At 32.1% G+C, this 16,388-nt stretch overlaps 4 protein-coding genes across 5 annotated transcripts; 3 read left to right on the plus strand and 1 right to left on the minus strand.

The window, feature by feature from the left end:
* The first annotated feature begins 459 nt into the window (after window positions 1-459).
* On the plus strand, window positions 460-1,369 carry LOC115710267 (protein BIC1-like). Its single transcript, XM_030638626.2, has one exon. The coding sequence runs from the start codon at window positions 743-745 to the stop codon at window positions 1,253-1,255; it is 513 nt and encodes a 170-aa protein (XP_030494486.2). The 5' UTR covers window positions 460-742; the 3' UTR covers window positions 1,256-1,369.
* Window positions 1,370-6,002: 4,633 nt separating this feature from the next.
* On the plus strand, window positions 6,003-7,482 carry LOC115711521 (cytochrome b-c1 complex subunit 9, mitochondrial). The gene is made up of 3 exons (XM_030639872.2): window positions 6,003-6,284; window positions 6,766-6,813; window positions 7,214-7,482. The coding sequence occupies exons 1-3, from the start codon at window positions 6,165-6,167 to the stop codon at window positions 7,262-7,264; spliced, it is 219 nt and encodes a 72-aa protein (XP_030495732.1). The 5' UTR covers window positions 6,003-6,164; the 3' UTR covers window positions 7,265-7,482.
* Window positions 7,483-9,651: 2,169 nt separating this feature from the next.
* Window positions 9,652-13,790, minus strand: LOC115710000 (iron-sulfur assembly protein IscA-like 2, mitochondrial). Of its 2 annotated transcripts, XM_061111637.1 has the most exons (6): window positions 13,591-13,790; window positions 13,296-13,338; window positions 11,684-12,007; window positions 11,032-11,162; window positions 10,826-10,934; window positions 9,652-10,123 (listed from the first exon to the last, which is right to left on the minus strand). In XM_061111637.1, the coding sequence occupies exons 3-6, from the start codon at window positions 11,867-11,869 to the stop codon at window positions 10,058-10,060; spliced, it is 492 nt and encodes a 163-aa protein (XP_060967620.1). In that variant the 5' UTR covers window positions 11,870-12,007; window positions 13,296-13,338; window positions 13,591-13,790; the 3' UTR covers window positions 9,652-10,057. The 2 variants fall into 2 exon arrangements, with proteins under 2 accessions (XP_060967620.1, XP_030494147.1); XM_030638287.2 differs by lacking the exon at window positions 13,296-13,338 and having other exon boundaries at window positions 13,591-13,737.
* Window positions 13,791-13,851: 61 nt separating this feature from the next.
* LOC115710002 (glucosamine 6-phosphate N-acetyltransferase) lies at window positions 13,852-15,587 on the plus strand. The gene is made up of 2 exons (XM_030638290.2): window positions 13,852-14,061; window positions 14,770-15,587. The coding sequence occupies exon 2, from the start codon at window positions 14,819-14,821 to the stop codon at window positions 15,290-15,292; it is 474 nt and encodes a 157-aa protein (XP_030494150.1). The 5' UTR covers window positions 13,852-14,061; window positions 14,770-14,818; the 3' UTR covers window positions 15,293-15,587.
* Window positions 15,588-16,388: the final 801 nt, after the last annotated feature.

The following is a 16,388-nucleotide window of genomic DNA, read 5'->3' on the forward strand; positions in this document are numbered from 1 at the left end:
AGTAGTAAAATTTAATATTGCACATTTTGATTTAATGAATAATATAAAAAAATAAAGAAATTACATTGTAAATCTATTTTATTTTATTTGTTTTAATTTTTATATTTATTTTCATATTTTTTAATATATACCCACTTTTATAAATAATGTTTAACTCTTAGGTTGATGTATATTATGTGCTAGATTTAAATAAAAGGTGAAAGTATAGTAGACAATTTACTCACAAAAATGTATACTTTTTAATAAAATATAATATAATAGTATTTTAGATTAATGAAGATAAAAAAAATATATATTTCTCAATAACAATGTTATGCTATAAATTGTGAAATATTCTTAACTTTTGATATTTGCATAAGAGCCCTTGAATGCGTTAGAAGGAAGCAAGGGAGGCCAATAGTATTAGAATTTAGAACTACATACACACCCACAGAAATTGGAATCCTAATAATTAATCTCAAACATGAAGACACGTACCTTTGTCATTTACCATACAAAAAATGAAAAAAGTGTTTTCTCTTTGAATTCTGAACATGAGTGACGTGTCATCTAATTCCCCACCCATTTTCACACCCCACATTCTAAAATCTATTTATTTATTTATTTATTTATATGGGGCTGCCTATATATATACGAAAATAAAATAAAATAAATACAATTAAGAATAGAAAAATAAAGGAAAAACCATCAAATATTTTCTCTCTCTTTGCATGAAAGAAAAACTGAAGCACCATTCATCAAAATGGCTCACCATCACCACCTTCAGTCTGATCATGAGCTAATCAACGGCGAAGATCGAAGCTTCGAACGGAGTCAAAGTCCAAAGAAAGAGGAAAAAAGCGTAGTAGCGGAGGAGCAAAGGTCTTCTTCTTCTTCTTCTTCTTCATCTTCGTCTTCTTCGTCGTCGAGTAATAATTTGAAAGAGAAGAAGAAAGCAGGTTTAGTATGTTCTGAAGAGAGGGGAAAACAAGAGGAGGAGAAGGAGATGAGTAGGTTGAGATCAGAATTATCTTCGTCGGAGGAGAAGGATGATAATGGAAGAGAGAGGCTTAAGAGGCATCGGATTGAGATGGGAGGTAGGGTTTGGATCCCTGATATTTGGGGGCAAGAGGATCTGTTGAAGGATTGGATTGATTGTAATGCTTTTGATGCTTGTTTGGGCCCTAATGGGCTTATGTCTGCTAGGGCTTCTTTAGTTGAAGAAGGAAGAAGAACCACTTCTCAACGACTCAGAATAGACAACAGGTGTAGTTAGTTAATTAATTAATTATTATTAGAACAAACAAAACTATTTTTCTTTTTTCTTTTTTAAAATATTGGTAATTTTCTAGATTTATGATAATTTATTGTTATTATTTCTCTTGTTCTTCTTCTTGTTGTAATACAATGATATTTCATTTCATTCAACAAAAAAAATGGTCTTGTTGTTGTTGTTGTGATATATATATCTAGATATTGTTATGTTTAGTGGAGTAGTTGTGGTCGTTATTAATACCAGTACTCTGAAGCTAGATTCTTCTTGTTTTTTAATTAGCATTATTTTGAGTATGTCTTGTGATTTTTTGAGTTTTTATTGAGCATAAGTTTCATTCTCTGAATATATGAGTAATCCAAACAGTTTTTAATTTCTTTTTCTTTAAGAAAAGTTCCAAAACAGTTTTCTACCACATGGGCAAACTGTTTATTTTATTTATTTATTGAGAAAAATATGGGCAGACTGTTTCTCAAAATTAGATTTTGTAGTTTCTCTAAAATTTATGAAAAAACCTTATATCGAACTTGTTAAATTACATTTACCACACATACACATGCATAATTTTGTATAAAGCTAATTTTGATTTATATATATTGGGATTATATCTTATTGTTAAGGAGAAAACTATAGAAACAACAAACTCAGCCATATTCAAAAGTAAGCTGCCAATAAGGTACTAGGTTACTTCCAGAAGTAATAGAAAACTATAAAATTGCACTAGTAGGTGACTTTTTTCAAGACATGGTTTTTTTTTTTTTTTGTTAAAAATTGCACCACTCAACCATATTCAAAAGTAATGTATCGGGTTACTTTCAGAAGCAATATAAAATTCTAAGATTGAACTAGCAAGTGACTTTTTGCAAGACATAATATTTTTTGTTAAAGATTACAGTCACAACACAACAAACTCAGTCATATTTATGAGAGAAATACAGTGAAAAGAAGAAAAAGAAAACAGAGTAAATTGCTCTGTGTGAACCTTTTATTATCTTCCAAACAGTATATCTACAATTACATGAGAGGGACTCTATTTATATTGAGCTGAGTTAGTTGGGAATAACTAACTCAGCTGAAGCTAAACATAACAAACCAAGAACTGGTTTAACAGACTCGGTAAAACAGATTAAATGGATAAGGGTAGTCTTGTAATAGCCCCCCTCAAGCTGTAGTGTAGATATTCGAAATGTTCAGCTTGGAGACAATATTGTTGAAGGGTGTTGGTAGCAGAGCCTTGGTAAGGATGTCAGCCAGGTTGTTTTGTGATGGAACATGAAGTAACTTGAGGACGCCTTGTTGAACTTTTTCTCGAATGAAGTGGCAATCGATCTCAACATGTTTGGTGCGCTCATGGTAGACTGGATTTTCGGCAATGTGAATGGCGGCTGTGTTGTCGCAATGGAGAGAGGCAGGTTTGTTGAGTGAGATGCCAAAATCTTTGAGTAGTGCTAGGATCCATGTTACTTCGGATGTGGCATTGGCCATGGCTCTATATTCGGCTTCGGCTGAAGAGCGAGAAACAACCTGTTGTTTTTTGGATTTCCAAGAGATTAAGGCTTGTCCAAGGAAGACACAATAACCTGAAATGGAGCGCCTTGTGTCTTGACAAGCTCCCCAATCTGCATCGGCAAAGAAGGATAACTGAACGTTGGTTGAAGACAGATTTGTCTCAGCATAGGCAGATTGTTGGGGAGTGGAGGTGGCAGGGAAAAAAATGCCCTGTCCAGGGGTCCTCTTTAGGTATTAAAGTATCCTATGAGCAGCTTGGAGATGAGGTGCTCGAGGACAGGATAGAAATTGGCTTAGGTGATTCACGGCGTAGGTAATATTAGGTCGTGTTATGGTTAGATAAATCAATTTGCCTATAAGGCTTCTATAGACCGTAGGATCGGGCAATGGCTTGCCTTTATCTTTGCTAAGCTTGAGGTTAGTTTCCATAGGTGTTGATGCATGCTTAGCTCCAAGATAGCCCGTATCAGTGAGTAATTGGAGAGTGAATGGCCGTTGAGATATGAAAATTCCATTCTTTGTTCGGCCAATTTCAAGTCCAAGAAAAAACCTTAAAATTGAACTAGCAGGTGACTTTTTTCAGGACATAGTATTTTTTTGTTATAAATTACACTCACAACACAACAAATTCAGCCATATTCAAAAGTAAGGTACCAAAATTGAACTAGCAGATGACTTTTTTCAAGACATAGTATTTTTTTTGTTATAAATTGCAGGCACAACACAACAAACTCAACCATATTCAAAAGTAAGGTACCAGGTTACTTTTAGAAGCAATACAAAACCCTAAAATTGAACCAGCAGGTGACTTTTTTCAAGACAGTATTTTTTTGTTATAAATTGTAGTCACAACACAACAAACTCAGCCATATTCAAAAGTAAGGTACCAGATTACTTTCAGAAGCAAGACAAAAGCCTAAAATTAAACTAGCAGATGACTTTTTTTAGACATAGTTTTTTTCTTTTTTTTTGGTTAAAAATTGCAGTCACAGCACAACAAACTCAACCATATTCAAAAGTAAGGTACCAGGTTACTTTCAAAAGTAATATAAACCCCTAAGATTGAACTAGCAAGTGACTTTTTTCAAGACATGTTTTTTTTTTTTTTTGGTTATAAATTACAGTCACAACATAACAAACTCAGCCATATTTAAATGTAAGGTATCAAGCCATATTCAAATGTAAGGTATCAAGTTACTTTCAGAAGCAAAATAAAACCCTAAGATCGAACTACAAGATGAACTTTTTCAAGATATGAGAGTTTTTTGTTAAAAATTACAATCACAGCACAACACATTACTATGAGAACCAAAATAAAGACCTAAAATCAAAATTCCTTATCAGTTTTCTCAAATAACATGTTAACTAAGTCAAGAATGTAATCAAAATCAATAGTTTCTTATCTTTGTCTATTTGACTTCAGATTTTATTAATTTTCTTCATCAGCATTAGGAACATGAAGAATAAGATGAAGAATGATGATTAGAGGAGAATCAAAGAAATCTGAGGAGAATCAAAGAAATTTGAGGAGAATTAAAGAAATCGCAAAGGAGAATCAAAGAATCGCTAGGGCTGTTCATATAAATCGAAAAGTCGCAGTTTAAATTCGGACCACGATAATTTGAACCACTATAGACCGTAATCAGGGAAACCGTTTTTGGCGGTTTGGTTAATCTAGACCATTTACGACATAATGGTTCGATTGCGGTTCGTAATAAATAGTTGACGGTTAAACCGGATCGAACTGTTTATAATAAATAATTGATTTGTATATATTTTATATATGACTATATGTATAATTTTGAACTTTTTTGTGTGTCAAATTTTTTATTGCATGAATTTTAGATTTTTATGTTATGTTTGACTTTTGAGAGTATTTTTATATTGTTATTTATGTGTTATAGATCTATTACTTATCATGTTAAATATATATTTTGAAAAATAAAATTAAAAATCAAGTAAAAATAGCACAATTACTTAAAAAATATGAATAACTATAAATTCCACTTAAACCGTGGTTTCGAACCTAACCAAATCGTTCTTAATGGTTTAGTTTGGTTTGGTTTGATTTGAAAAATTTATTGGTCTGGTTTGGTTTCTAATATTCAAAAAATCGTCATACTGATTTGGTTCAAAAAGAGAATTGCTAAAGGACACTACTGGTGCCTAGCACCCTCCTTAGTGACATACCGCTATTGGTATAATTAAATAACAGTTCTCATATAACTTAAGAAAATAAATTTAGAGAATATCGCTAACTAATAATAGGGTGACACCTATGGAAGGTGCTGGGCACCACTGGTGCCCAATAGCAATGCTCGTTCAAAAAATATGAAAATCCGGATCAAACCAATCCGTGAACACCCCTAAGAATCGAAGAGGAGATTGCATTGCACGAGAGAGAATAGTTGGGTTTTGGATATTTTGGGTGTGAACTTTAAAAATGGAAATATCCTTTTATAGGTATTCTATTTTTTTTTTCCCATTTTTTAAGGGGTTTTTTTTTTTTTTTTTTTTCAGATTTTAAAATTTTTCATTAAATGTCCATATTTTTCAAAATGCATTTAAAAAAATCCATATTTATATATATAAAAAAAGAGAAATTTACAAAAATACTGGAATTTGAGTTAACTTTTACAAAAATATTGTCACACGGAAAAGTTTTCAAAAATACTGTATTTTTTATAAAATACCTGTAGAACACAAAACAGAATAACTCAAAACAACAGTAGAACAACTAAAAAAACCAGTAGAACATTAGTGAAAACTTAACACAGTATACTGCAGTATGAAATTTATAAAAAAAATACAGTAAAAAAGTAAAAAGTACCGCCTGATAGTATTTTTGTAAAAAAATGACAAAAGTTAGTATACCATGTAAATTTCCCAAAAAAAAAAGAGAAAATTAGACTCTATACCCTTTTTTCTATTGTCTTCTTTTATTTTTACTTTTTTTTTTTAAAATTCTATCATTTTTACCTCTTTTTTTAAACATTGTACCAATTTTGTCACTGTCACTTCAAGATACTCTCAATGTGACTCCCTTATGTCAGGGTATTTTGGGTACAATTCATATAAAAAGAGGTATATTTCAATTAAATAAAAATTAAAGGTAAATTTAGTTAATTGATTGATAAAAGAGGCATTTTTCAACTTACCCCCAAAACCTTTAAAACTCCCCTTAATAATAAGGCCCAGCCCACTTTGTTTGCTTTAAGCATGATACCCAAATTCAAAATAGGCCCATAAACATTGTTTACCAAATAATTTTCTTGTTCCCTTCCCTGTATAGATTTGTAAACTTCCGTAAATAAAAATTTGGGAACGAACGCAACTTTCTGAAAACCTAGGTTACAGATCCGAACGGAACGAGGCAGTGGTTAGGGAAGATTAACAGATAGCCATGGATTCAGCTGCTCGAAGAACCGGCGGTGGCCTTTTCGAAGGTCTTTACAAAGTCATCATGCGCCGAAACTCTGTCTACGTGACTTTCGTTATCGCCGGTGCTTTCCTCGGTGAAAGAGTGAGTATCCAACATACCCATCTGCTTTGACTCTCTGTGCATCGATCTTGTTGCTAGAAATCCAAGTCTCTGACAATATAATGGAATAAAATTTTGATTGTTGTTTTTCTAATGGCAGCGGGTCAAATTCATTGAATATTTGTTTATTTTATATTTGATTAAAGGTATTTTGCGTGATTTGTTTGAGGGTAATAATCTCGATTCTCTGAGAATTTGTAGCTTTGATTCGAATAAAGAAATAAGCAATATGCGCAATTTTTGGCTTAAAGACCCTTTTTTTAGTGTTCTGTATCTTCTTATAGCTAACAGACTAATTAGATTATTCATGACTTAAATTTGTTGATTAATGCATGTGTCGAATTTACTTGGTCGTTGTTGTTTGATTGTTTTTTGAAGTAAATTATTTTTGTTGCTTGGTTACTATAATATGTATTTATTATGAGGGGGGTTTATTTATGATTTATGTTTTTTGAGTTTGCAGGCTGTGGATTATGGAGTTCATAAGCTTTGGGAGTACAACAATGTTGGGGTATGGCATTTCTAAACCATTTTGTGCAACTTATTTTTAATAGAAAGCATGCTATTTCTCTATATCAATCACAGTCATTGTCTCATTCTTTTCTGTGAAATCATGGTATTTAATGTTTGTGAACTTGTGAAATCATGATTGAATAACCTGTGGGTTATTGGAAATCATGGTATTAAATGTTTGCACTACTTGCTCAATATAAGTGTTCATTCCAAGCTGTTATAGATCATTTCGGTATTGCTTTAAACATTAGGCATACTGGGAATATCTTTGGAGGGGAATGACTGTCTAGAAAGCAGTTTTAACCGGGAGATTTTTGACTGAATATGATTTTTTGTTAGTATTTATGACTTTTGGATTGGTAATTTTGTTTTGAGTTATATTGTGTCTGTTGATGCAGAAACGATATGAAGATATTCCAGTTTTGGGGCAAAGGCCGACAGATGAATGAATTGCCTAATCTCTTGACTTTTTCATAATTTTCATTCCATCTGGACAAAGCATGCAATATTATGCACTTTGTAGTTATACCAATTTTCGCAATAATTAGTTGGTGCATAATGCATTAAACTTATTAATGATTGTTACATTGAACTGGGAGTTTGGAGTTGTTTCTCAGTTTTCATTTCATTTACTACAAAGAGGAATATTTGTATTGGTTGGTTGTTACGCTCTCTGTTTTTAAAGTGTTTTTCAAATTTCCTTTCCCTTCAACTTACTGTTTCTAGTTATCTATATACCGAAGATTTCCAAAATGCTTATAAAACTCAATTTGGTAATGATGTGAAGCATTATGTAGCTAAGAGATTTGTCATATAGTAGCTGCATGTGTTTTTTCCTTCTTTCTTTTTTGGTTTAATAACTTACAATCGTTATTGATACTGAGTGACCGATCAGCCTAGTTGTTCTTGTCATCTTATATAAATATATATAGGCTGCCCTTCTCTAGCTTCTAAATAATGCTTCTTTCTAGTTAGCTTCTCATTAGTGCTTCAGCTGGTTTCAAGGCATTTTGCTTTCTGCTTCTAATAGGCCATGCTTTCCTACATAAATATGGGTTCTTCAATTCACATCCTTGAGACCCTTTAAGAATTCACTCTCTTTGGATTTATTGAAAAATAAATTTATGTGGTCTTGTCTTGTTGTTGATGTACTCTAAGAAACTCTTTATAACATGGTTGAACCACAATTCCCTTCTTGGGTGAAGCTCCAATAAAATCTGATAATAAATGTGGCAATAAAAAAAGAATAACATGTTCTATTTGAAGAAAACTTGGTGAGATGAGGAGCAATGCAAGATGCTCACTGAGAAAGAACTAGAATGATGCTTCCAGAAGTATTTGTATAAAATATGACTAGAGGACTAAATTATTAATAAATTACAAAACTATCCCTGTGAATATAATTGTATTTAACAAATTTTATTGTCTTTTTCTACAATTCTTCCAAAATTGGAAAGATTGAATTTTCAAAGTTCTATCATTCTCCATCCATTTCTACGTAACATAGTGTAATAGTGAACCCAATGATGTTATCAACATTATTTTCTAATGCCTTTCTTGTTGTAGGAATGATGTTAGTACTGAAGTTACCTAAGCTATTTTGCCTCTAGTGTGTTGATGAATGAAACTCCTTTTGCCACTTCACTTTTGGGTACGTTTGCTATGTGATTAAAGAAATGAATTCGCATTAAGATCATTTGTTTTTGTTTGTTGATAGATCAAAAGGGTTTAATAGGAAAAGTTATTACATTTAATAAGAACCTTTGAGTGAAATATTTATTTACGAATGAGATATTATATTGTCGATTAATAAGTTGATAAAAAGATAAGGTTAGAGCAACTGGCCAAGGAGGTTGTTTGTAGGGTAAGTTAAATGCTCAACACCTATAAAAAGAAAGTTGAGGGGACAGACAACACATATAAAGAATCTCTCTCTAAATCTCTCATTTCATCATTACTTCCTAATCCTATTCTTCTATCTTTCACACAGCTATTCCATCTCATCACTCCTCTCTTACACACAACCATCCTATCTCATCACTTTTCTTTTATACGCAATCATCTCATTTTTAATAGTCTCTTTAATTAATCACACCCTTACCATTTAATAGTCTGCTTATTTAACAAGCTTCTATAGAAACTAGACTGCTCATTTAATAATTTTCTATAAAAATCTAAGTTGCCTATTTATAACCCTCTACAATTTTTTTTTTTTGAAAATAAATCATCAATTTATTAATTGCAATCATGTAAGATTACATTAAGGAAATCAGAAGAAACATCATGACTTCTGATAACACGATCAACAACAGAATAGGATGCTCTAGCCAAAAAATGAACAACACCATTCGCAGACCGTTTAACAAAAAAAACCGAAACACCAATTAACTCCTCTAAAAGAGTTTTACAATCCGAAATAACACTCCCAAAGTAAGACACCATTGCAAGAAGACTCTGAATTGCTTGCACAACAATATGAGACTCTCAGTTTCAACAATTACTCTCTGCCAAGATTTCTTCTTTATCCAACTTAAAGCCTCTCTAACCCCATCACCTCAGCCATTTTTGGTGCAACTAACCCAGGCCGACAGCAAGTAACAGCCTCCACCAAAGCCCTTGACAAAAATTAAGCTGCTTATTTCATAACTTTTTATGAAAACTAAGCTGCCTATTTCATAACCTCTTATAAATATCAAATTGCTCACACCACCTTCAAACAATTAATTATCCTGGTTGTAGGAAGTCGACCTTGCGAATCATAAATTAGTGATTCTAATCAATGTGTCACAAAAAATATTAATCAAAATTGAAACAGATGTGATCCTTAATGCTAATATTGTAATCGATAAGGTAACTTTATTTTATTTCGTATCATACTTGCCATTAAAATTCAGCCCATGTAGTAAAATGTGGGCAGTGTTTATTACAAAGTAAATACCCCAAGATCCAATTTTAATCCAACTTCTAGTACAAGCTTTCGAATGCCCAACTATAACAGAGAAAAAAAAAAAAAACAATGAAACTAACTCAATAACCTATGAATGTGGTACAATTACAAGCCGCTGGTAACATTAATAACAGAAGAATATTATTGTATAACATTATAGGCATGGCCCTTGTGTTAACGGTAATTTTTATTTGAAAAAATCATGTCAAATAAATGGGTGTAATTATCCATTCCAAACTGAATCTAGTTGCCTTGATATATATAGAGAGGGAGATTATAGTCAGTACTTGCAGAACTATTGTTTCACCATAAATGAGCTTTTACAACTGCAGCCGCCTACTGCACTCGGATTTGTAGAGACCTGCCGGTGAAAACCATTAAAATTTATCCAAGGTTCTAACTTCCAAGCCCAATGCAAATGAATCATAAACATAAACCATAACAATAAGCAATTATATATGTAACCTTTGGGAGGGAGAATCCTCTAACAATATTCCAATCAAAATACTCTATAATGGTTTTTGTAATATTGTTCCATTTTAAAAACAAACAATTGAAATGATTGCTTATTCAAGGTTTATGGAACTCATCTAGAATACGGGGCAAGAAAATAAAAATCTAAGGCAATTGTTCAATCGAGAGGAACATTTCATAGGGGATATTTTAGACAAACTAAAACTTCAGGAGATGAATATGAGTTCTTGCGCCTACTTTATCACTTTCTTCGAATTAAAGCAATCAAGTACATGGACAAAATTATAAAACTATTCACACACAATTTCACATATGGCCATTTGTTGCAATGTCTATTCTATGAGGTACTGCCTAGTCTTATTTTTTTGCCATTGAGTAAAAATTTTAGGCAGTGCTGTAGAGTTGGGCATGATATGCCTAAAGTTTTGATGAGATTGAATGATCTTAAAATGTTAAAGCAGTGGTTAGTTAGCAGGAGATACTTTTAACTGAGCAAGTAGTTAACTGAACAGGTTACAAAGCACATCTATGTTCAGGCATCAGAAACCAGAACAAGAGCTCATACAGAGAACAAACTAAAGTGACTTACCACAAAAGCAGAACGAATAAGCTCCTCAACGTAATCAACGGTTGCTCCTTTTACAAAATCATATGAAATACTGTCCACGATCAATTTGACTCCTTCCTTCTCAAAGACCCTTACACAACAGTTAAAGAACAGGAAAAGCAAAGTCAGAATGAATATGCAAATTGAATGCCTTTACTAGGGAAAAAAATTTCATGAAAGAAAAAAACCTGTCATCTGGGTTGGTTTTCTCATCGAGATCAAAAACATATTGGAAGCCAGAACAACCTCCATTTTCTACACTCAAGCGAAGCATTTTCTCTCCCGATGATGGTTCACTAGAATACAGTTCTTTCATTCGCTGCAACAGAAAAACAAAAGGTTATTGTCACAACCAAAAAAATTTTTTTCATTTTAGGAAATCTATTTTAATTCAGAGAATTATGACCAATTTTTTTTTTCTAATTAATAACGACCAATTTTAAAGAGGAGAAATTACGACTATTTAATGCCACCATCTACACAAATGCTTTGTATTGGAGTTAGAAATGAAATAGCATACAAAGAACCCACTTTTCTCATCACAATCAAACCAACAGACTATAGTTAATTGATTTCAATAGAAAAAATTCTCCTTAGTTCATTTGTAGTAGCCAAAGTCAATGAACTACACGATCTCAATAGACACTGATGCTTCACTAATCTCCAAGTGAAACTTAAAAAAACATTCAAAATTTCAAAGTGATGAATCCATGTCTCTTTCTTTCTACCCAGATATTTTTTAATATAGGGATAAAAATTCCAATATATATCTCAAATTGGTAAAACAACAAAGCAGTTAAGTAAATTTAAAAAAAAAAAGTAAATTAGGGGAGAAAGTACTTGAACACAATTTTCAGTCATGTGAACGGCATCTGGAGACGAAGACGTGGATGTAGATGGAGATGATGAAGAAGGGGCTACGTGAAGGGCAGAAGAAGAAGCAGAGCTGAGAAGTCTATGGTTCCTTCGGATTTGAGCTGAGAAATAAGACTTCAAGTGATGAAGAATCAATGATCTCGGCGCCATTTTGGTCAGGGTTACAGCAACTCAATGTAAAATTATTTGGTTGTAAACTTTATACACTGCAAATTCTGGGTTTACCAAAATTTCCACAATGAGGAATAAGCTCAAGTCTCCAGTCTTCAACCCGTCAAAATATTTTTCCTGCAACCTAAACAATTTTCTCAGTAAGTATAACTAGAAGACTATTTTGGGGAGCTCATTTTCAGTTAAACATGAATTTATATAATTCAATCATATTAATATTTGTTGCTCAACAAAAATAATCATAATAAAATAGAGACAAAGATCAAGACCATACTGAGACCGAGATCAAGATAGCATCATAACTCTCTCTCAGTTGTAAAAAAAAAACTAAAACAGCACCACATGGAAAAACTAAAACATACGTTTAGGGAAAAAAAAAACAAAAACACATACAGTACCAAAGTTTGACAACAATGTTCGGGTTTCAAATTACTGCATATACTTGGCTTTGGAAAAGAGTTTCAGAGAGACAGAAGTATAAATAAGATGACAGAGAAAGTAGACACATCTCACAAATCCATGAGTCATCAGATATCATTCATAGTCCTTCAGAATTTTGCACCAAGAATTGAAAGATATTATGTATGGCAGATAGAAAGAAAAGATGATAGTACAATGATTAAAGTGACTTGCCAAACACTAATTCCTCTAATCTCTAGTTAAAGGAAGGACAAGATTTTTTGAATTGTTTAAATATTATTGAAAGTTTGGACTGGTTTGCTTTTGTTGTTTATGAAAATCAATTGACATTGACAACTGCAATGGTAAGTAAACTTGTTTAGAATGAAAGGATGTTGCAGAAAAAGAGCACTGTTGGTAAGTGTAACAACCAACCATTAGAATCATTGCCAAGTCAGAATCTATTTTCAAGCATTTGAAGGTGTAAAATACTATCTTATAATTTCAAACAAATTCAAATACCTATAAGGTCAACTCATTTGTCTGTGAGTTGAGTCTCTTCTTCTAAAGGGAAAGATTAGCTCTATTTTTTTACAGAATTATCAAGCCATACAAAAATTTAGTTATAAATGATCCTAATAATTTCTAACTATCTCATATGAGTCAAATTGTATATGGAAAGTCATGTCAAATAGTAACACAATTTGTTAGTCATCATTCGACTCGTTAGACGAGAATGCCCTTGGAAATGGAAGCAAGGTAAGAGGTGAAACGCAACTTTGGTTCAATTCAAAGTCTCTTTATTTGAGAAGTCAGTTGGGCGTTTATACAAACACAATACATAAGCCATAACCATGGAAACGGAACAAATTAATTTTAAGAATCGTTTCCAATTCCATCAATAAGAGCATGAATTCCAAAAATTAGCACAAAATAAAGATCAACCACTAATAAATTTGTGGAATTTCGTTTAGAAATGAAGATAAAACAAGATATAAGGACTAACCTTGATTCGAATGAGACATGTCAATAAAATTCAAGCATGGACCCTAAATAAGCATAAGCATGTGCATATGAAAAGAGTAAACAAGACTTATTTTATGAAAGACAGAGCTTTAGTTACAGTGGAAGGTGAAGTAAAGGTTTGAGTTTATATGTGCGCCAATTTCTGGAGAAGGTGGTTCGTGAAGATGAAAAATAAGGATTTTAGAGTCTATTAAATCAAACATCAAACAAAACATACTCAAATTAAAGTTTATAATCCATTTACAAATACTTAGACATGAACAAGCTTATCTTACCAGTACCGCCAAGATCCAACGGTGGTGGGTGTGACTGTGAACCGTTGCAGAGAGAGGAGAGGCCGGGAGAGGAGGCGATGGGACTCGAAGAGAGAGAGAGAGAGAGAGAGAGAGAGAGCAAATACAAATGTCGCGTGGCCAAAACACAAACAAAGGTCGGTACTTGGCCATTACAGGCGCGTGCTCACCACGCTACTTGCCATTCTCTCTCTCTCCACCACGTCATTTTACTTTCAAAATATTAGAATTAAAAAGAAAATGATACTTTTAATTACATTTTTAATAAAATACAAAAAAAAAAAAAAAAAAAAAAAAAGCGAAAGCTCCGTCCCTCCTTCGTCCTCCTCTTCCCAGATTTCTCACACCGGAGCTGCTCAGTCGTCGGCGTCGCGCAGGGCAGGTCGGTCGGCGGCCTCAAGCTATTGAATCCCTCAATCTCCTCGCCGGAAATATAAGCTTCTGAGATCCGAGGTCAGTCATTGCAGGGTTCCATTTGATTACATGGTGATAATTTCTGTAATTTATATATATATATAACTATATATATATTATTTATGCATACTGAAATGCATATGTTGATCTTGCCAATTAGAAAAATGATTTTGACCATGAATGACATTAAGATTAACAAAAGGGATAATTTGCTTTGTCTTGAGGAGAAGGCATGTAATTTCTTTTTTATTGTTATTAAAAAAATTTATTATACTCAAAGGTAATTAAATAGGCAAACTTGTTGCTCTCTGGCTGTGGCCTTAATCAAGATTTGAACTATTTTTTTAATAAAGAAGACAAATTTATAATGTAGATCCTTCATGTAATGGAATTTGCTAATGTATATGTATGAGTCAGTATTGATAGTATTCAGATTTACAATTAAGATGAAAATTAGTATCATATGATCCTTTCTATTCAGTATTACTCCATATTTTTAAATATAAGAAGGAAGGAAGAAAAATAAAACTTTGCAAGGTTTCATTTGTATGAAATATTACACTGAATTTGGACTTTAGGATTTAGGAGTTGAGGGATCTTCACTCATGTAACAGTAACAATTGTTTGATGTCATCTTGAAATGTTTTAATTTTAGACATCTTTTTTCAATTTTTTTTTTCAAGTAAATGGAAAAACAGAAATATTATTTATTTATCTCTTGCTGACTCAACTGAAAAATGTTTCCAGTTTGAAGAAGCAGGGTTGAAAGTTGAAGTGTCACAGCGAAAAAACAAAAATGCAAGACTGTGATTCATCAGGCATAGATCAAAGGTTTCAAGTTCGAAGGCTAGAACTCTTGGACAAAAGAAAAGGTTTCATAGAGCTATTGCAACAACTAACTGTTTGTGATTCTGTAACTGACAAGGACTTTGAAGATAGATTTAAAGAGTTGAGCTCCCTTGGAGATGATCATGTTATTGCTGTTATAGAAGATGAGCAATCTGGGATGATTGTTGCGACTGGGAGTGTGTTCATTGAAAAGAAGTTCATAAGGAATTGTGGTAAAGTTGCACATATTGAAGATGTTGTTGTTGACGCCAACACTCGTGGGAAGCAATTGGGAAAGAAAATTGTTGGATTCCTTACCGATCATGCTTGCTCAACGGGGTGTTACAAGGTGATTCTTGATTGCAATGTTGATAATAAAACATTTTATGAAAAATGTGGTTTCAAGCAGAAAGAAGTTCAGATGGTGAAGTATTTCATTTGAAAAACATTTGCCTCTAATTTCAAAACATCATCTTTTGAGTTTTTGAGCCTTACTGAGAAATTAGTTTTAGTTTGAATAAGTCTCTTCTAGAAATGAGGAACCCTGACTACACTGCACAAATCAATATTGGCTTTTCTTTGTTTATTACCATTATTCATATTCTTTGCTTACATAAAAATCAGAATAGCTTCATTCTAGATCTTGCAAGTACCATCTCTATAATTTGTGCAAAACAAACAACATTGAATCAGGTCTTTCGATCTATTATTTATGCTAATAAATTTGTCATTACAAATTTCACTCTTGCTGGGTTCAAGTTTAATTAGATAGAACGAACTTGGGTTGAGAGGGGAAGGTCAATTAAAGCAAAGAAAAATACAACAACAAAAAAGTTGGTTCTTCCTATGCTTAGCCAAATATGTTTAAGTTTTAGTAATGGGTGTATACACATCTGTTACCTTATGTTTTGTCTAAATACAGATTTGGTATCCTGTATTTTTAATAATGCTTGTTTTAAAATCATACATATTTAATACCCTAAATTTAAAATTTTCACATCATTGTTTCGTGGGAGAAAATAAATTTTTTTGGATGGAAGTCTTATTATACATCATAGGGAATAGTTCGGTGACTATTTTTATTGGGTTAAAAAGTTCAAGGTGCACAATCATGCATGTGTAATAGTTCGGAAGGCAAATATCATAAATAACCATATTGAATTATTTAATATTTATTAAATTTTTTTTTTTTTTTCACATGACTAACAATAAAATAAAACAAAGTCTCTAGCAACAAATTAAAATAAATAAAGCGAAAAATAACAAATTCAAAGGAAGAAAAAAAAATTGTACGTATAAAAAAATGTTTAATTTTGTTTTAGATTATATTTTTCTTATAAATAGGAATAAAATATACATTTGACTATTGAGTTTTAAATATATTTGTATCATATATATTAAATTTTTAAATTACTATTTTTTAGATTAAAATAATAATTTTATACGTAACGTTTTTAAAATATATATATATATTTATATAAATATGCATAGATTGGATTGTATCGGTTACTTTTAGATATCAATCAACATTCAATCTT

Source organism: Cannabis sativa, chromosome 3 (genome assembly GCF_029168945.1).
Source record: "Cannabis sativa cultivar Pink pepper isolate KNU-18-1 chromosome 3, ASM2916894v1, whole genome shotgun sequence".
Classification (NCBI taxonomy): domain Eukaryota; kingdom Viridiplantae; phylum Streptophyta; class Magnoliopsida; order Rosales; family Cannabaceae; genus Cannabis; species Cannabis sativa.